The sequence below is a fragment of the Chiloscyllium plagiosum genome, chromosome 5, assembly GCF_004010195.1.
Source record: "Chiloscyllium plagiosum isolate BGI_BamShark_2017 chromosome 5, ASM401019v2, whole genome shotgun sequence".
NCBI lineage: Eukaryota > Metazoa > Chordata > Chondrichthyes > Orectolobiformes > Hemiscylliidae > Chiloscyllium > Chiloscyllium plagiosum.
Genome location: NC_057714.1, coordinates 120231312 through 120252496, shown reverse-complemented (window position 1 = coordinate 120252496; position 21185 = coordinate 120231312). Strand labels below are relative to the sequence as shown.

General features: G+C 42.3%; 1 protein-coding gene across 5 annotated transcripts in view; it reads right to left on the bottom strand.

Moving 5' to 3' along the window:
• adck5 (aarF domain containing kinase 5) overlaps nt 1-21185 on the bottom strand; it is a 132165-nt gene that overhangs the window by 34303 nt on the left and 76677 nt on the right. For all 5 annotated transcript variants that reach the window (XM_043690929.1, XM_043690930.1, XM_043690931.1 and 2 more), the window contains one exon: nt 14284-14415. In XM_043690929.1, coding sequence (XP_043546864.1) covers nt 14284-14415 — 132 coding nt within the window. The remainder of the gene's footprint in view (nt 1-14283; nt 14416-21185) is intronic.

Here is a 21185-nt window from a genome sequence, read left to right as displayed (position 1 = left end):
TTTATAAGATGATCAGGGGAATAGATAGAGTAGACAGTCAGAAACTTTTTCCCCGGGCACAACCGAGTGTTACAAGGGGACATAAATTTACGGTGAAGGGTGGAAGGTATAGGGGAGATGTCAGGGGTGGGTTCTTTACCCAGAGAGTGGTGGGGGCATGGAATGCGCTGCCTGTGGGAGTGGCAGAGTCAGAATCATTGGCGACCTTTAAGCAGCAATTGGATAGGTACATGGATGGGTGCTTAAGCTAGGACAAATGTTCAGCACAACATCGTGGGCCGAAGGGCCTGTTCTGTGCTGTATTGTTCTATGTTCTAACATGGTGAGCTGCCTCCTTGAACCACTACAGTATGTAAGTATACACATAGCACTGTTAGAGAGGGAGGTCTAGAATTTCAACCTGCAACAGTGGAGTAGCATCAATACTTTTTCTAGTTAGGATGATGTGATATAGAGGGAACTTAGAGGATTGCCACTTATGTCTTCCTGGCTGGTTAAGGTCAAAGGTTTGGGGGTGCTGTTGAAGGAGGGGTAAGTTGCTGTCGTGCATCTGTAGATGGTATACTCTGCTGTCACTATGCATTGGTGGAGGAGTGCTGGGAGTGTCAGATGATGTGCCAATCAAATGGGGCTGCTTTGTGGCATTGAGCTTCTTGACTGCTGTTAGAGCTGCACGCATCCAGATAGGTGGGGAGTATTTCATCATACACCTGATGCTTGCCTGGTAGATGGCAGATTAGCATTGTTGAGACAGGATGTGTGTTGCTTGCTGCAGAACTTCTAGTCTTCGCTTGTAGGTAGTGTTGATATGGCTGGCCCAATTTGGCCAGCCTTTGGCCATATTACCTCCATTCCTTGCAATATTCATGTGTTTATCGAAAAGCCCCTAAATGCCCTTACATATCTGCCTCCACCTCTATCCTTGGTAGTGCATTTCAGACTCCTACCACTCTGTTTTAAAAAAAACCTGCTTGTCACATCTCCTTTGAACTTGCCCCCTCTAACCTTAAATGCATGCCCCTACTATTGACATTTCAACTTTGAGAAAAAGATTCTGACCGTCAATCCTACCTATGCATCTCAATTTTATAGACTTCTATCACGTCTCCTTTCAGCTCCCATTCAAGAGAAAGCAACCTGGGCAGACCCATGACATCATCGGTGCTGCTTCCCTCTCTTGTTCTGAGCTGAAAGAAACCCATCAACTTGCCTTCCAATTTCCGCTCTACCCTAACCTTGACCTGGCTCATTTCTGACTCTTCCCTTTCTTGATATCAGTTTCCATTTCTGAGGAGAGTCTGGACACTGATATCCGTTACACCTCCCCCAGTTACCTCTCACCCTGTCTCCTGCAAGGACTCCATCCCATTCTCCCAGTTTCTTCATCTTTGGTCACAAAAAAAGCTTTTGCTAGCTGCTCTCAGTTCTAATGAAGAGTCACCAGACTCAAAATATTAACTCTCCTTTCTTCTCGCAGATGGTACCAGATGGAGTTTTGTCAGCAATTGGTTTTCATTTCTGATTTTTATATTCCCTGTTTTATATTCAATTCCTCTTGCAAGAAGAATAGCATTTCATTAGCCTTAACTACTCACTGCACCTGCATATTAGATTTGAGACTCACATGCCCCTCATAATCCTGCAGCTGTTCTCAGTTTAAGTAATACTGTTTTCTCATTATTCCCACCAGGGTGAGCAATTTCACACTTTCCAACATCAAACTCCATCTGCCAGATTCTTTTCCCCCCATTTACTCAACTTACGTTGGCCTGCAATCTTGCTAGGTTATCCACTTCACAACACACTTCTCTACCTACCTTTGTGTTCTCTGTAAACTTAGCGAGCATGTCTCTTGTCTAAGTTACCGAACTGTAAAAAGCTTTGCCCTAGCACAGAATCCTGTGGAACTCCACATTACATTCCGCTTATACTATTCTCTGCAAGCCAGCCAATCTTCTATCCATCTAATACATTACCCTTCTACACTTTTTTTATGTCAGTTACTAGGGGACATATGTTTAAGGTAAAGGGGTATAAGTTTAAAGGAAATAGGAGAAGCAAGTTTTTGTTTTACACAGAGAATGCTAAGTGCCCAGGTGTTTCCAGAGGGGATGGCAGAAGCAGATAAAATAGCAATATCTCAGAGACACCTTGACAGATACGCGAATAGGTAAGGAATAGAGGAATACGGATTGAGAGGAGGCAAGGGGTTTGTAGTTTAGAAAAAGAGTTTTTTTTAGTACAGAAGGTATCAGTCAGTGTAGGCTCAATGGGCTGAAGAGCCTGTTCCTGTGCTATACTACTTGTTTTTTTTTTAGAATGCAAAACACTAACGTGATACCTTGTCAAATACCTTCTGTAAACCCCAGAACAGTACACAAATGGGTTCTCCAAAATCCACACTGCACATCTTCAAAGATCAAATTGGTTAACGATTTCCCATTCACAAAGCCATGTTGACTCTTGCCTATTATATTGTTTTTTTCTAAAACTTCCTAATGACAAATTCTAACACATTACCCACAATGGATTCATATTAACTTGAATACAGATTCCTGTTTTCTGTCTCCCTCCCTTCTTGAACTGAGAAATTATATTTTGCTACCTTCCAATCTGGTAGGAACCTTTCCAGAGTTTAGTGGATTTTGGAAAATTAACAAATGCATCAATGACCTCACTAGCCATCTCTGAACAGCTTAGAATGAAGTCCATGAGGACCCATGGACTTGTCAGCCTGCAGTTTCATTGGTTTGCTCAATTCCTCTTCCCATGCGATAGGAATTCCACCAGTTTCTTCCTTCCACATCATTTACAGCTATTACTGGGATAAATTTTGTATCCTCTATAATGAAGACAGAAACAAAATATGTTTATTTCATTTACCACTTCCTTTTTGTTATGAATTCCCCTATTCTCTCGGTCTAGCGACCCAACACTGAATTTCTCTTTTCCTTTTTAGATACCTGGGGAAAATCTTGCCATCCATTTTTACATTTGCAACTAGCTTGCTCTTACTTGAGAGTCATACAGCATTGAAACAAACCTTTTTGTCCAACTCATCCATGCTGACCAAGTTTCCCAAACTAAACTACTCTCACTTGCCTATGTTTGGCCCATAACCTTTTAAACCTTTCCTATTCATGTATCTGTTCAAATGCCTTTTAAAAAAATGTTGTGATTGTGCCTGCGTTACCACTTCCCCAGTCAGATCATTCAACAGACGAACCACCCTTTGCATGACAAAGTTGCCCCTCAAGTTCCTTTTAAATGTTTTTCCTCGCACCTTAAAAATATGCCTCCTAGTTTTGAATTCCCTTACCCTAGAAAAAAGACCTTTGCTGTTCACCTGCCTATGCACCTCAATTTTATAAAACTCTATAAAAGGTTACCCTTCAAATTTCCTTTCCCCGTAGGAAGAGTTTTCAGGAAAAAGAGCGCTATTTCAATGAAGTGAGATCAGTAACCTTTTTTCGCAAATTTATTGACTTGTGGGACATGGGCGTTGCTGGCTGGCCAGTATTTATTGCCCGTGCGTGGTTATCCTTGAGAAGATGTTCAGCTGCTGCAGTCCATGTGCTGTAGATTGACCCACATTGTTGCTGGGTCAAAATCCTGGATTTCCTACCTAAAGCACTGAAGGAACAGTGATATCTTTTCAAGTTAGGATGGTGAGTCGCTTGGAAGGGAACCTGCAGATGGTGGCGTTCCCATGTATCTGCTGCTCTTGTTCTTAGAGATGGAAGGTGTTTGTGGGTTTGGAAAGTGCTATGTAAGGATCTTTGGTGAATTTCTGCAGTGCATTTTGTAACTAGTACACATGGCTATTACTGAGCACTGGTGCTGGAGAAATGGATGGTTGTGGTGCCAATCAAGTGGGGGCTGCTTTGTCCTAGATCCTGGTAAATTGTATAACTAGGCCAATGGGTAGGGCTTTAAACTAAAAAGTATTTAGTTGAATCAAAGTTTAAAATTTAAAGAGAAAGGTTGAGGCAATACAGCAGAATAATGATTTGGGTAATGATAGCAGAGTAGCACAAACTGGACAGTGTTTAATGGTAATAGTGCACCAGCAACTGAGATCCTTGCAAACAAGAGTTTATAATAACAGTTTCTTATTGGAATGTGTGAAGCAGTCACAAAATGAAATAGGCTTAACTAGTAACTCAAATAGATCAAATTGCTATCACAGATTGGTAGTTACGACATAATCAAGTTTGACAAAAAAAATCGTTCCAAGAAAGGGAAAATAACCCTAATACTAAAGGATTTCAACAGCAGAGAGAAAAATCCTGGTTCCACAGATCAGAAGCAGAATCAATTTCAATGAAGATATGAATAATAAGTGTGAAAATATTGCCATGAGTTACAAGCCCGTAACAGTACTTATACTGCTGGACAGGAGTTTAAGCAAGAAATCATTGCAGCTTGTAACAAAGATAATACAATAGTCATGCGGAACTTAATCTTCACGTCGACTGAAGCAATCAAATTCGTAATGGTAGTCTGGACGATTAGTAATGAGTGGACAAAGATCAGGCAAGTGGAGGAGAATGTGGGAAGAGTTACAATTATTCATTTAGGCAGAAAGATTATAAACATTATCTGCATGGTGAGAAACTGAAGAGCTCTTAAATCCAGAAGAATGTTTCAAGATACCTTAGTGCATGATTTGCAAACATTTAGTATGCAAGTAATTGGATAAGTTAATAGAGTGATTATCTGTTATTGTGGGGAAACGAAGTACTAAAGTAAGGAGCTTCCATTATACAGGGAACTGGTGACACCACATGTGTCTAGTAGTGGTCTCCTTATATATGGAGATAAAATATATTGGAAGTAGTTGAGTTTTTAGACTAACAACCTGAACTAGGCTGGTGGTCTTATAATGGAAAAAGTGAGGACTGCAGATGCTGGAGATCAGAGTTGACGAGTGTGGTGCTGGAAAAGCACAGCAGGTCAGGCAGCATGTGAGCAGCAGGAGAATCGACGTTTTGGGCAAAAAGCCCTTCATCAGAAATGAGGCTTGTAGGCCCAAGGGGGCTGAGAGATAAATCGGAGGAGGGTGGAGCTGGGGGGAGATGGTAGTTGAGAATAGGATAGGTAGATGGAGGTGGGGGAGAAGATGATAGGTTGGCGAGGAGGGTGAAGCAGATAGGTGGGTGGAGGCTTGGGACTGGGATAATGTGGGGGGGAGGGGAAATGAGGAAACTGGTGAAATCCACATTAAACCAGTGTGGTTGCAGGGTCCCAAGGTCGAAGATAAGGCGTTCTTCCTCTAGTGTCGGGTGTTTGGTTTGGCAATGGAGGCGGCCCAGGACCTGCATGTCCTTGGTGGAGTGGGAGGGGAAATTGAAGTGTTCAGCTACAGGGCGGTGGGTTTGGTTGGTGCGTGTGTCCCAGAGATGTGCTCTGAAACGATCCGCAAGATAGCGTCCTGTCTCCATGATAAGGAGACCACATCGGGTGCAACAGATACAATAGATGACATTGGTGGAGGTGCAGGTAAATTTGTCGGATGAGGAAGGATCCTATAGGGCCTTGGATGGAGGTTAGGGGGAGGTGTGGACATAGGCTTTGCACTTCCTGCAGTGCAGGGAAAGGTGCCGGGAGTAGGTGTGGGCTGGTGGTGGTGGTGGGGTGGATCTAATGAGGGAGTAGTGGAGGGAATGGACTCCCCAAAACGCTGATAGGGGTGGAGAGGGAAATACATCCCTAGTGGTGGGGTCTGTTTGTAGATGGCAGAAGACGATGCAATGTATACAGAGGTTGGTGGGGTGGAAGGTGAGGACCAAGGGGTTCTGGCCTTGATGCATTGGGAGGGCTTGGGTTTAAGGGCGGAGGTGGGGGTAGTGAAGCGATGGCTTTTTTTGAAACAGGAGGCAGGGTGGGAGGTGGTGTCGTCCAGGTCGCTGTGGGAATCGGTGATTTTGTAGTATAGGTCTGCGGTTAGTTGCCGGAGATGGCGAGGTCCAGGAAGGGGAGGGAGGTGTCCAAGATGGTCCAGGTGAATTTGAGGTTGGGGTGAAAGGTGTCAGTGAAGTTGATGAACTGTTCAATCTTCTTGTGGGAGCATGAGATAGCGCTGATTGTCATCAATGTAGTGGAGGAAAAGGTGGCGTCTGGTGCCAGTGTAACTGTAGTCTATTCCACATACCCGACAAAGACACAGGCATAGATGGGGACCTTGGGACCCTGCAACCACGCAGGTTTAATGTGGATTTTACCAGTTTCCTTATTTCCCCTCCCCCCCACATTATTGCAGTCCAACTCAGCACCACCCTCTTGACCGGTCCATTACCTTTCCCATCGATCCGCTCCACCCTCCTCTGACTTACTACTTTTGCCCCACCTTCATCTACCTATCGCATTCTCAACTACCGTGCACCCCCCCAACCACCATCCCCACCCCACACCCCTTCTCAGCCCACAAGCCTCATTCCCGACGAAGTGCTTATGCCCGAAATGTCCATTCTCCTGCTCCTCGGATGCTGCCTGACCTGCTGTGCTTTTCCAGCAGCACACACTCACCACTGGCCTGATGATGAAAGTTTAGACGGGCTATCAAACTAGAGTTTAGAAGAGTGACAGGTGACTTGATCAAAACGCAAAAGTCCCGAGTTGCCTTGACAGGGTATGGAAAGGATGTTTATTTGAATGAGAGAATCTAGTACAAGGGGTTACTGTTTAAGAACATTTTGTTTATTTAAAAAGAGATTGAAAAGACATGTTTGAGTCTCTGGAGCTCTTTTTCTCAAAAAAGTGGTGAAAATAGAGTCCTTAAATATTTTTGAGGCAGATTTTGAAGACAGATTCCTGATAAACAAGGGGGTTTAACGGTCACAGGGGTAGATGGGAACATAGAGAAATCAAGTCAACCATGATCTTACTGAAGGGCAAAGCAGGCTCAAGTACTTGACTAACTCCCTCCTGCTTTAATCTGTATATATGAGAGTTTATGGAATTCTTTTACAGTAGCAAAAGGCAGGGTTTGATTAGGAGTAGTCAGCGTGGCTTTGTGAGTGAGAGATAATGCCTCCCACATTCCGTTAAGTTCTTTGATGAAGTGACCAGAAAGGTTGATAAGGGCAGGACTGTAGATGCAGTCTAGATGGATTTCAGCAAGGCCTTCGATAAGGTTCCACATGGTAGACTGCTCTGGAAGGTTAGATCACATGGAATCCAGGGTGAGCTGGCAAATTGGATACAAAATTGGCTTGATAGTTGGAAGCAGAGGGTAACAGTGGAAGACTGGAGGCCTGTGGCTAGTGGAGTGCCCCAGGGGTCAGTGCTGGGCCCATTGCTGTTTGTTATTGATATCAATGATTTGGATGAGAATATACAAGGCATGATTAGTAAGTTTGCAGATGACACTAAAATAGGCGGTATTGTGGACAGCAAGGAAGGTTATCAGAAATTGCAGCAGGACCTTGATCAGCTAGGGAAGTGGGCCGAGAAATGGCAAATGGAGTTTAATATACAGAGAAACCTTGATTATCTTAATGACATGGACAGGGAGTATTTTGTTCGGATCACAGGAGGAGGATATGGGCAAAGTGTAAGGAAATGGGATTAGTCTAGATGGAGATTTTGGGCGTCCAAAGGCCCTGTCTTTTCCTGGAGCAATATATTGCAGAACAGTCTGAGGATCTAAAAGTGAGCAAATGAGGCAGGATTAATAGCAGTCCTATAGTTTGGAGGTGGCAGAGCGAAAGCGAGGAACGAGCAGTCAGCTTGACATCAGCAGTGGAGAAAATGCTAGAGTCCATACTAAAAAAATGTAATCGTTCAACACTTGAAAGAGTCAGCATGAAATCACAAAAAAATATTGCCTGTCACATCTACTGGAAGTCTGAGCAATGTAACTCATGGAGCTGATGATGGGGAGTCCATGGATGTGCTTTTTAATTACTTAGAGTTTCTGACAAAGTCCCATTAACTTAGCATGTAAAGTTAAAGCACATGAGTTCGGAGGCAGTGCATTGATATGGATACAAAACTAGCTTGCAGACAGGAAGCAAGGTGTAGGAACAGACGGGTCTTTTTCTGAATGGCAGACAGTAACTAGTGGGATACTGAGGACTCAGTGATAGGACCTGAGCTATATTCACAATATATATTAATGATGGAACTAAATGTCAAACTCAAATTTGCAGAAGACAAAGCTAGGTGGTGATAGGTGGGAATGCAGCAGAGATGCTTCATTGTGATTGGGACCAATTAAAGTAATGGACCAGTGTATAAAAGGTGTAGTGTAATGTGGATAAATAGGTGCATAGGAATAGCAGCAGCTCATTCATTCCCTCACCAACTCGTTCAGCCACTCAATGAGATCATGGCTGGTTTGTTGCCCAAATTCATACAACAGCTTTGGCCCATATCTTTTAATTTATTTGCTTAACAAAAAATGATTTATCTCAGATTTAATAAAAGTTAACGGCGGAATCCGTTTGCTTTTGGTGGAAAAGAACTTGAAATCTCTAACTGGGGCGCATAGTCGAAAAATTGGGACCAGACTGTTAGGGTGAGATATTAGCACAGTTCTACATACAAAGAGTGGTTGACAATCTCCAAACAATGAAAATAGTTTATCTACCTTGTCTTTTCCAGTTAATATCTAGGAGACTTCGATCAGATCACTGCTATCTGCTTGGGGAGCAAAAACAGAAAAGGTGGATTATGATCTGAATGGCTATAAATTGAGAGGGGAACGTACAAATGAGATCCAGGTGTTTCTTACAATGGTCACTGAATATAAGCATATAGATGCAGCAGGCAGTGTAGAAGGCAAATGGTACGTTCGCCTTTGCAGCGAGAGGATTTGAGGACAGAAGCAGGAATATCTTACTGCAATTATACAGGACCACAATGAAACCACAGCTGGAATAGTGCAGCTTTGATCTCCTGATCTGAAGAATGATTTCTTTGTTATAAATGAAGTGCTGCAAATGTTTACCAAACTATTTCCTGGGATGGTACAACTGACTTATGAGAGGTTAGATCGGTTCGGATTGTATTTCGCAGAGGTCAGAAGAATGAGGGGGATAGCTCATAGAAGTCTATAAAATTCTAAAAAAAGGGGTGAGACAAGGTGAATGTAGGAAGAATGCTCCTGATGGTGTGGCGTCCAAAACCAGGGTCACAGTCTAAGGATTTGGGGTAGACTATTTAGGACTGAAATGAAGAAATTTCTTTATCCACACAGAGTGGCAAGCCTGTGGAATTCACTACACACAAAGTAGTTGAGGCCAAAATATGGTGTGTTTTTGAGAAACCAGCAAAGAACAACCAAACAATTGGTAAGGGGGGGGGGGTGGAAAGAGAGAACAAGAGGTAACCAGCCAAGAATGTGAGAACAGATTTTAAACACTTGTTAAAGCGGTTTAAAAATGTGGATTCGCTCAAGAAAATGTTGATCTCTGGGAAACAACAGAAGAGAAATCATTAACTGGAATGAAGAAATAGCAGACACATTGAATGTCTCCACAAATTACACATCAGAAAGAGGCACTATGCAAGGGGCTATTAATTGTGAGAAATTCAAAAATAATAAATTCCAGCAGAGAAACAACTTTGGAAAAACATTTAGAACTAAATTCCAACATATCCTCAAATTAAGACAATGAAGTGTGGATGCTGAAAATCTGAAACAAAACAAATTTCTGGAGAGTCTTGGGTCTGGCAACGTCAGTGGAGAGAAAGCAGAGTTAACATTTCGGGTCCAGTGACCCTTTAAAAACAGAATCTAACCAAGCTAAGGAATCATTTGTACTGTGATTTTCAATTTATCCGGTAAAGGCAATATAGTTTTATAAAATGAAAATTGTGCTATATAAATAGTTTTCTTTTTACTTAAGAACTAGGAGAAGTAGGAGGGCATCTGGCCCTTTGAGCCGGCTCATTCAATAAGATCATTGATTTTTTGAGGTCTCAGCTCCTCTTACCCACCCTCTCACCATAACCCTTAATTCCTTTAATATTTTAAAAAGTTATATCCTAGATTTAAAAACAGGGAATTCCACAGATTCACAATCATTTGGGGCAATGCCCTCTTATTCTAGTTTCACCTTCCAGTGAAACATCCTCTCGCTGCTGTCTTATCTATTCTCGTCATAATTTTACCTCTTTCTATAAGAACCCCCCCCTCCCCTCATTCTAAATTCCAATGAATATACACTCAGTCTACCCTCATAAGCCAACCCTCTCAACTCCAGAAATCAACCTAATGAATATCCTTTGCACCCCCTCCAATGTATATCCTTTCTCATGTAAAGAGACCAAAACAGCACACAGGATTCCAGGTGTGGCCTCACCAGCACCCTACATAGCTAGAACATAAACTTGCTGCTTTTAAACTCAATCCGTTTAGCAATGCAGGACAAAATTGCGTTCGCCTTAATTATCTGTTGCACCTGAAGACAACCTTTTGTGATATATGCATAAGGACACCCAGGTCCCTCTGCACAGCAGCATGCTGCAATATTTGACCATTCAAATAATAGTCCTTTTTACTGTTATTCCTTCCAAAATGGACGAGTTCACATTTATCAAAACTGTACTCCATCTTCAGACCTTTTCCCACCCATTTAAACTACTATATCCCTCTGCAATCTCTCACTCTGCACACTTTGCTCTGCCACTAGTCTAATTGTCATCCACAAACTTTGATATATTACACGTGGTCCCCAACTCCAAATCATCAATGTAAATTGTAAACAATTGAGATCCAATACTGATGCACACTACCAGTCACTGATGGCCATACCAGAAAAGCACTCATTTATTCCCACTCTTTGCTTCCTGTTAATTAATCTAACCTCTCTCCATGCTAACACATTACCCGTACAGCGGCACACTGGCTCAGCAGTCTCACAGCACCAGGGAAGAGAGTTCGATTATAGCTTTGGGCGACTGTCTGTGTGGAGTTTACACACACTCCTGTGTCTGCTTGGGTTTCCTCTGGGTGCTCTGGCTTCCTTCCACAATCCAAAGATGTGCAGGTTAGGTGAATTGGCCATACTAAATTGCCCATAGTGTTCAGGAATGTGTAGGATAGATGCATTAGTCAGGGGAAATGTACAGTAATAGGGGTAGGAAAATGGGTTTGGGTGGGATATTCTTCAGAGGTGCTGTGTGAATCAATTGGGCCAATTGGCCTGTTTCTACACAGTTTCTTCGATTCTATGTAGTGTCATGTGCCTTTATCTTATGCATGAGCCTTGTATGGCACCTTGTCAAATGCCTTTTGGAAATCTAGATGCACAACATATATTGGGTCGCCACTGTCCATTGCGTTCATAATGTCTTTGTAGAATTCCAGTAAATTAATTAAATAGGACCTGCCTTTCATGAACCCATGCTGCAACTGCCCAACGGGACAATTTCTATCCTGATGTCTTGCTATTTCTTCCTTGTGGATAGGATTCAAGCACAGAAGTTAAGCTAACCAACCTATAATTCTTCATCTTTTGTTAACCTGTTTTTAAACATTAGCATTACATGTACTGTTTTCCAATCTGCTGGAATTGCCCCACAGTCCACCGAATTTTAGAAAATTACCACAAGCGTATTTGCTATTTCTCCTGCCATCTCTTTTAGTACCCTGGGATGCATTCCATCTGGGCCAGGAGATTTGTCTATCCTTAGCTCCATTAAGCTTTCCCATCACTACCTCTTTCATGATAATTGATCATTTTTAAGTCCTCACCTACCTCAGTCCTCTGGTCATCAATTACTGGCATGTTTTTTGTGTCCTCCACTGTGAAGACCGACAAAATATCTGTTCAATGCCTTGACTATTTCCTCATTTCCCATTATTAAATCCCCCTTCTCATCCTCTACAGGACGAATTTTTACCTTAGCCACTCTTTTTCATTTTATATATGAAGGACGTAAGTGGCATGTAGATAAAGAGAAACCAGCAGATGTGACATATTTCAGTTTCCAAATGCATTCATCAAGATGCCACACAAAACAAAAGGCAAAATAAGGGCTCTCAGAATTGGGGGTAACATATCAGCATGGATAGAGGAGTAGTTAATAGGAAACAGAAAATAGCAGTGAACAGATTATTTTCAAGTTGACAGACTGTTACTCGTGGAGTGATTCAAGGATCAGTGCTGGGGCCTCATCTCAGTATCTTAGTTTATATTGATGACTTAAGATATATTACTGTCAGTCTTCTTTTCTAAGTTAGCAGATGAGATAAAGTTAGGTGGGAAAGTAGGCTGCAAGGACACAGGTTGAAATGAAGTACAGATAGGTTACGTGAACGTGCAACAAGGTGGCAGATGAGTACAATATGGGGACAAGAGGTTATTTACTTCGGTAGTAAAAAACAAAATGCAGGACTTTTTTTTTTAAAAAGAGACAGGAAACGCAAAAACATTTGTGTATCTTGATGAATTAGTGTACTTTATAAAAGGAACAGAAAATTAACATTCAGAAATAAGCAAGCCATTAGAATGGCAAATTGACCTTTATTGGAAAATGATTGGAGTATAACAATAAAGAAATCTTGCTACTGTTATACAGAGCTCTAGTGAGCCCACGCCTAGAATACTGTACAGTTTTGGCTTATGGTAGAGACAGTGCAACAACGATTCATTATAGTTCTTCAGATGAAAGGTTTACCTATAAGGGAAGGCGGAGTGATTAGAACATAGCGCAGGACAGACCCTTTGGCCCTCAATGTTGCGCTGACCTGTGAACTATTCTTAGCTCATCCCCCTACACTATCCCATCATCATTCATGTGCTTATCCAAAGATTGTTTAAATCTCCCTAATGTGGCTGCGTTAACTACATTGACAGGTAGGGCATTCCACGCCCTTACCACACTGAGTAAAGAACCCGCCTCTAACATCTGTCTTAAATCTGTCACACCTCAATTTGTAGTTATGCCCCCTCGTACAAGCTGACGTCATCATCCTAGGAAAAAGACTTTCACTAGCCCAAAACATCGATTTTACTGCTCCTCGGTTGCTGCGCTCTTCCAGCACCACTAATCCAAAAGACTTTCACTGTCTACCCTATCTAATCCTCTGAACATCTTGTATGTCTCTATCAAATCCCCTCTTAGCCGCCTTCTTTCCATTGAGAACAGACCCAAGTGTCTCAGACTGTCTTCAAAAGAACTTCCCTCCAGACCAGACAACATCCTGGTAAGTCTCCTCTGCACCTATTCCAGTGCTTCCACACTCTTCCTGAAATATGGCGACCAGATCTGTACACAATATTCCAAGTGTGGCCACAACATTTAAAAGGCATTTTGATGGATATAATGAATAGAAAGGGTTTGAAGGAATATGAGCTGGGTGCTGGTAGGTGGGACTAGATTGGGTTGGGATATCTGGTCGGCATGGACCGAAGGGTCTGTTTCCATGCTGTACATCTCTATGTGTCTCTCTCGCTCGCGCACGCACACACACACACACACACACACACACACACACACACACACACACACGGTAAAACGGGGGATGTGGGTAATTGGTGGTGAGATCATTTAGGATTGAGCTAAGGAGAAATTTCTTAATTCAAAGAGTCGTGAATTTTTGGAATTCTCTCTCAAAGCATCGTAGATGCTCCATAGTTGAGTTTATTGTAACCAAGAGATTGAATTTTGACCTCTAAAGGTTCAAAGCATATTGGGAGTGAGTGGGAATGAGGAATTAAGGCTAATTATAGTTATCATACGTTCTTAGAAATTCATTCCAGGCACTTATGATGGGAAATAAATAGTTTTGCAAGAGTAGCATTTTCCATAACCAAAGTCAAATTCCAGATGCATCGTTGACAAAAGACTTAATTCATATTCTACCATTATACCATTTTAGAGATATGACAACCCAAACAGACTTTTATAGCACCCTCAGAGTTACAACTTCCATTTTTGCCAGCGGACACAAACAAAGAACAATCTGGTAAGCAGCAAAATTCACGTAAAATGTTTACAGGCCCTACTTGCCTCATTCCCAATAATGTTTGGTTGGCAAACTTGAATGCTTTTAGATCCAGTTTCAAGGTAATGGAGTATTCTTGAATGGAAATTAAAGTGATTTTGCAGCATGCAAAACTAAGCCAACAATGGCAACTTCTTTAAATTTTAATTACAGAAACAGGCTGAGAAGGATATGGACCAAGTGCAGGGAAATGGGGTTAGAGTGGATGAACATTTTGGTCGGCATGGACCAGTTTGGGTCAAAGGGCCTGTCTCCATGCTGTAGGACTCTATGACTCTATACAATTTAACACAGCCAGAACATACTCACTCCTTTTGCCTCACCTTACTGGTCTGCTCCCAGTATACCTTAGGAATGACAATAAATTTGAAATGCTTGAGATCTTCTGCACATTGTTCTGCATTACGACCTTCATTTTCAAAGTCCAGTTCCTGGGCCAGCGTTCCCTTCAGGTCCTACCAAACAAAGTATAAAGTGGGAAAATGTTGAGATATTATATTATAGGTGTCTTTACTAAGCTACTCTCAAGTGCTTCGTTCATAACTCCTTTACTAATCAATTCACAAGTGAACACTGCATTTCTGTTTCAATCATAACTCTCTTCGATAACATGGCTTCATTGATTCATAAAACTGTGGTTTGACCAGTTAAAATAACCATTTCAACGCATTACTGCTTTTTTACATCTTCAATCCTTATACAAGCAGTGTTTAGGCCTATTTACCTCTGAATAAGTGTAACATATTCAAAGCAATACCATCCCAGAGCAATACCAACATTAATCAGCCCTTACCAACTATGTCTCGGAACTGAATAGATTACAAAACACCAGTTTCCCCAATTAGTATGTACTTTCAAATACCTATTAATTGGGCTGCTATCCCTTTAAGAAACAGTGTCAAAACAGTGCTTCTGTGAAATCACATGAATGAATGAAACTCACACCAGCAAATAGTAAACAAATCTCTCAACCCAACTGTGGTATTCATTTAACTTTTTTTTAAACTAAATACAGGTATAATTTCTAACTCATCTACAACATAGCAGCCTAATATTTTTACTAACATTTACTAACTTAAAAGACAAAAGGACCAACGCCTCTTAATGATGCAAGCTAAGAGGCAGATACTCTTAATCCCAACTCCTATCTCCACAGGACCAAAGCCCCTCAAACTTTTGTGTACTATAGATAAAACAATGTAACACCATAGTGATGGAATTTTCATATGCAAGAGCTGTATTTTAGGATTCTATTGTCACCGCAAACTTGTAAAACCACGGTTGCCAAATAAAGAGGCTACTGTCACCACTCACTGATTTTGGTTGTTATTTGAATGTAATTCAACAACTTAGCATATATGGATGTACCTATTACAGAAGGTGCAAAACTTGACCTACTCTTAAGGCAGGGCAGGTAACTAGGGTGTCAGTGGGGGAGCATTTTGGAATATTACATGCAATTCTGGATTCCTATGTATTGGAATTATATTGTGAAACTTGAAAGGGTTTGGAAAAGATTTACAAGGATGTTGCCAGGGTTGGAGGATTTGAGCTATAAGGAGAGGTTGAATAGGCTGGGGTTGTTTCCCCTGGAGCGTCAGAGGCTGAGGGGTGAACTTAGAGGTTTATAAAATCATGAGGGGCATGGATAGGATAAATCGACAAAGTCTTTTCCCTGGGGTTGGGGAGTCCAGAGCTAGAGGGCATCGGTTTAGGGTGAGGTGGAAGAGAGACTTAAGGTACAACGTTTTCACAGAGGGTGGTACATGTATGGAATGAGCTGCCAGAGGAAGTGGTGGAGGCTGGTACAATTGCAACATTTAAAAGGCATCTGGATGCGTAAATGAATAGGAAGGGTTTGGAGGGATATGGGCCAGCTCTCTGACTGTATGACTCTAAATCTCTCAACTCAGCTGTGGTAATCAGTTTAATATTCTTTACTCTTTTATTAAGTACAGGTATGATTTCTAACTTATTTAGAGCAAATAGGCCTAGTATTTTTACTAACATTTACTAACTTAAAAGACAAAAAGATTTACACCTCAATTATGCCAGCAGACCAGACAGGCACTCTTAATCCCATCAGAAGTAACAGCCACAGATGTTTAGCCCAGCTGTCTCCCCAGGACCGAAGCCCCTCAGACCATTTTGTACTTATAGATAAAACAATGTAACACCATAGTGTTGGAATTTTAATATATCTAAGAACTGCATTTTGGGATTCTATCACCGCCTGAAACTCATGCAACTGCGGTTGCCAAATAAAGAGGCTATTTTTGCCACTCACTGGTTTCGGCCATTATTTGAACCCGATCCCACAATGTGATATTGTCCACTTTGGCAGGACGAACAGAGAAATATATTATATACATGGTTACAGATTGAAGACCTCTAACACAAAGTGATATTAGTGGCCTAGTTTATGAATTGTAAAAGGTTAACTTGTAGATGCAGAAAGTAATTGGGAAATCCAACAAAATGTTATTTTAGAGGGTAACTGAACATAGAAGTTAGGATTTTATGCTTTGGTTATAATGGTATTGGTGAGATGACATCATTGAGTCAGAGAGATGTACTCCAGGGAAGCAAACCCTTCAGTACAACCCATCCATGCCGACCAAATATTCTAAAATAATCTCGTCCCATCTGCCAGCATTTGATCCATATCCCTCTAAACCCTTCCTATTCATATACCCATCCAGTTGCCTCTTAAATATTGTAATTGTACCAGTCTCCAGCATTTCCTCTGACAGCGCATTCCATACATGCATCACCCTCTGAACATAGAAGTTGCACTTGAAGTACTGAGTCCAGTGCTTGTCTCCTTATTGAAGGAAAGCTGTAATCGAAGTGCTTCAGAGGTTGGCTACGAAAATTAGAATAGGCAGGTTATCTATGATAAAAGGCTGCAGTTTAGAGTAGAAGAGGACCTGAATGAAACATATAGAGTGCACATGGAGGGGAGGCTTTTTCTTGAGAGAGAATCTGGGATAGGAGTCATTGACCTAAGACAGATAAAGAAAAAATGTTTCTCACACTATTTAGAATCCTTGGAATTCTTTCTTAAAAGGCCAAGTGTTGAGTATTTAAGCATAAGCAAGCTTAGTCTGTGATTTTTTTAAAAGGCAAAGTGATAAGCAAATGGGTAAAGTGTCATTTGAGATAGGCAGGAATGCCAAATAATGAGATAGCTTTGGCAAATAGGGTTAAGGAGAATTCAAAGGGATTCTATAAATACATTAAGGACAAAAAAACATTGGGGTGAGAATAGGGCCCCTTAAAGATCAGCAAGGCCACTTATACATGGATCCACAAGAGATGGCAGAGATACTAAACAAGTTTTTTTGCATCAGCATTTACTGTGGAGAAGGAAAAGAAAGACACAGAACGTGGGGAAATAAATAGCAACATCTTGAAAAATGTCCACATGATAGAGGCAGTGGTGCTTGTTGCCTTAAACATAAATGCCTGGGACATGATCGGGTGTACCCTAGAATTCTGTTGGAAGCTAGGGAAGAGGTTGCTGGGCCCCTTGCTCAAAGTTTTTTAAAATCATCAACAGCCACTGGCGAGGTGCCAGAGGACTGGAGGTTGGCTAATGTGGTGTCACTATTTTAAAAAGGTGTTAAGGAAAAGCCAGAGACCTATAGACTGATGAGGCTAACATCGGTGGTGGGCAAGTTGTTGAGGGAAAGGATTTGCACATATTTGGAAAGCCAAGGACTGATTAGACATAGTCAACATGGGTTTGTACATGGCAAACTGTGTTTCACGAACTTGACGGAAGTTGTTGAGGTGGGTACATTAATAACATTTAAAAGACATTTGGACAAATACATGGATAAGAAATGATTTAGAGGTGCCGGTGTTGGACGGAGGTGTACAAAATTAAAAATCACACCATTGAAAATGTGTTGCTGGAAAAGCGCAGCAGGTCAGGCAGCATCCAAGAAGCAGGAGAAGGGCTCATGCCTGAAACGTCGATTCTCCTGCTCCTTGGATGCTGCCTGACCTGCTGCGCTTTTCCAGCAATACATTTTCAGCTCTGATCTCCAGCATCTGCAGTCCTCACTTTCTCCTTAAAAATCACACCACGCTAAGTTATAGTCCAACAGATTTATTTAGAAGCACTAGCTTTCGGAGCACTGCTCCTTCATCAGGTGGTTGTGGAGCATAAGATCGTAGCACACAGAATTTCTAGCAAATTCTGTGCCATGTCCTACGACTTTTGCAATAAAGTCTGTATCCTACGATCTTATACTCCACAACCACCTGATGAAAGAGCAGCACTCAAAGCTAACGCTTCCAAACAACCTGTTGGACTATAACCTGGTGTTGTGCGATTGTTAACCACAGATAAGGGTTTAGAAGGATAAGGGCCATGTGCAGGGAAATGGGATTAGGGTGGATGGACATTTTGATTGACACAGACCAGTTTGGGCCTAAGGGCCTGTCTCCATGCTGTCGGACTCTATGTTTGTAGTAGTAACAAAGAGGATTGATGAGGGCGGAGCAGTGGATGTGATCTATATGGGCTTCAGTAAGGTGTTCAACAAGGTTCCCCATGGGAGACTGGTTAGCATGGTTAGATCACATGGAATACAGGGAGAACTACCATTTGGACACAGAAGTGACTCGAAGGTCAAAGACAGAAGTGGTGGTAGAGGATTGCTTTTCAGACTGGAGGCTTGTGACCAGCCATGTACCACAAGGATCGATGCTGGAACCACTGGTTTTTGTCATTTATATAAATGATTTAGTTGTGAACATAATTAGTAAGTTTGTGGATGACACCAAAATTGGAAGTGCAGTGGACAGCAAAAGGTGGTCACTTCAGAGTACAAAGGGATCTCGATCAAATGGGCCAATGGGCGAAGGAGTGGTAGATGGAATTTAATTTAGACAAATAGGAGGTGCTGCATTTTGGAAAGGCAAATCAGGGCAGGACGTATACACAATGGTAAGGTCCTGGAGAGAAATGCTGAACAAAGAGAGTCCTTTGAGTGCAGGTTCATATTTCTGCGAAAGTAGAGTCGCAGGTAGATAGGATAGCGAAGGAGGCGTTTGGTATGCTTTTCCTTATTGGTCAGGGCATCAAGTATAGGAGTTGGGAGGTCATATTACAGCTGTACAGGACACTGATTAGGCCACTCTTGGAATACCGTGTGCAATTCTACTCTCCCTCCTATACGAAAGATGTTGTGAAACTTGAAAAGGACTCAGTAAAAATTTACATGGATGTTGCTAGGCTTGGAGGGTTTTAGCTATTGGGAGAGGTTGAAAAGGCTGGAGCTATTTTCCCTGGAGCATTGGAGACTGACGTTGACCTTATGGAAGTTTATGAAATCATGACAGGCATGGATAGGGTAAATGGACAAAGTCTTTTCCCAGGGGCTGGGGCAGGGATCCAAAATTAGAGGTCATAGGTTTGAGGTGACAGGAGAAAGATTTAGAAGGTTCCGAAGGGGCAACTTTTTCATACAGAGAATGGTGAGCGTATGGAACGAGCTGCCAAAGGAAGTGGTGGAGGCTGGTACAACTACAACAACATTTAAAAAGCAGCTGGATGGCTCTATGTATAGGAAGGGTTTGGAGGGATATTGGCCAGGTGCTGGCAGATGGGATTAGGTTGGGGTGGAATATTTGTTCAGCATGGAGAAGATGGACCAAAGGGTCCGATTCCGTGCTGTATATCTCTAGTAGTTCAAGAATGATCTCGTTGAACTGCGCAGCAGGTTTGCAGAGCTGTTCTTAATTCTCCTGTGGAGAATGCTATATACAGGAATATGCCCTAATACCCACAGTCAACATGCATAGGAATTGGAGCAAGTCATTCAGTCCCTCCGGCATGCGGCCAGGTCAGTGCTGATCATTGTACTACATCACTCCCAATTCATAATGTTTACACTAGGGGAGAATGTGGAAGAATCCAAAGCAAATCAGGAAACACAACATCCAGCGAGCAACTGCCTGGACTGACAAGAGGCGGTGGATAATTGGGCTCTTTCTGGGGTAGGTGGGACCTCTACAAGCAAGATGGTCTTCATCTGAACCAGAGGGGTACCAAATTCCTGGGGGGGGGGAATTCGCTAAGGCTATTGGGGTAGATTTAAACTAATCCAGCAGGGGGATGGGAACCAAAATTGTAGTTAGAGTATGGAAAAGGTTGAGAGTAGGGAGGTCCAAAATCAAGTATCAGGTACACAGCAAGGAAGAAGTTGGTTTGAAGTGTGTCTACTTCAACGCCAGGAGCATCCAGAATAAAGGTGACTGAACTTGCAGAATGGGTTGGTTCCTGGGACTTCAATGTTGTGGCCATTTCGGACACATGGATAGAGCAGGGACAGGAATGATTGTTGCAGGTTCCAGGATTTAGATGTTACAGTAAAAACAGAGAAGATGGTAAATAAAGGCGGGGGTGGCATTGTTGGTCAAGGACAGTGTCTTGGGGAACTTCAACTTTCCAAATATTGACTGGGAACACTATAGTATGAGTACTATAGATGGGTCAGTTTTTGTCCAGGTGTTTGCAGGAGGGCTTCCTGACACAGTATGCAGACAGGCCAACAAGGGGAGAAGCCACATTAGATTTGTACTGGGTAATGAGCCCGGCCAGGTGTTAGACTTGGAAGTAGGTGAGCACTTTGGGTGATAGTGATCACAATTCCGTTATGTTTACCTTAGTGATAGAAAGGGATAGGTGTATACCACTGGGCAAGAGTTATAGCTGGGGAAAAGGCAATTACAACGTGATTAGGCAAAATTTAGGAAGCATAGGATGGGGGAAGGAAACTGCAGGGGTTGGGCACATTAGAAATGTGGAGCTGATTCAAGGAAAAGCTCCTATGTGTCCTAGATAAGTATGCACCTGTCAGGCAGGCAGGAAGCTGTACAGCACGGGAGCAGTGATTTACAAAGCAAGTGGAATCTCTGGTCAAGAGGAAGAAGGCGGCTTATGTTAGGATGAGATGTGAAGGCTCAGTTAGGGTGCTGGAGGGTTACAAGGTAGCCAGGAAAGACCTAAAGAGGGAGCTCAGAAGAGCCAGGAGGCGACATGAAAAGTTGTTGGCAGAGAGGAAATTGCAGAACCGTTGGCAATGATCTTTTCGTCTTCACTGTCAATGGGGGTTGTGCCAGGGGACTGGAGAGTGGCGAATGTTGTGCCCCTGTTCAAAAAAAGGGAATAGGGATAACCCCGGGAATTACAGGCCAGTTAGTCTTACTT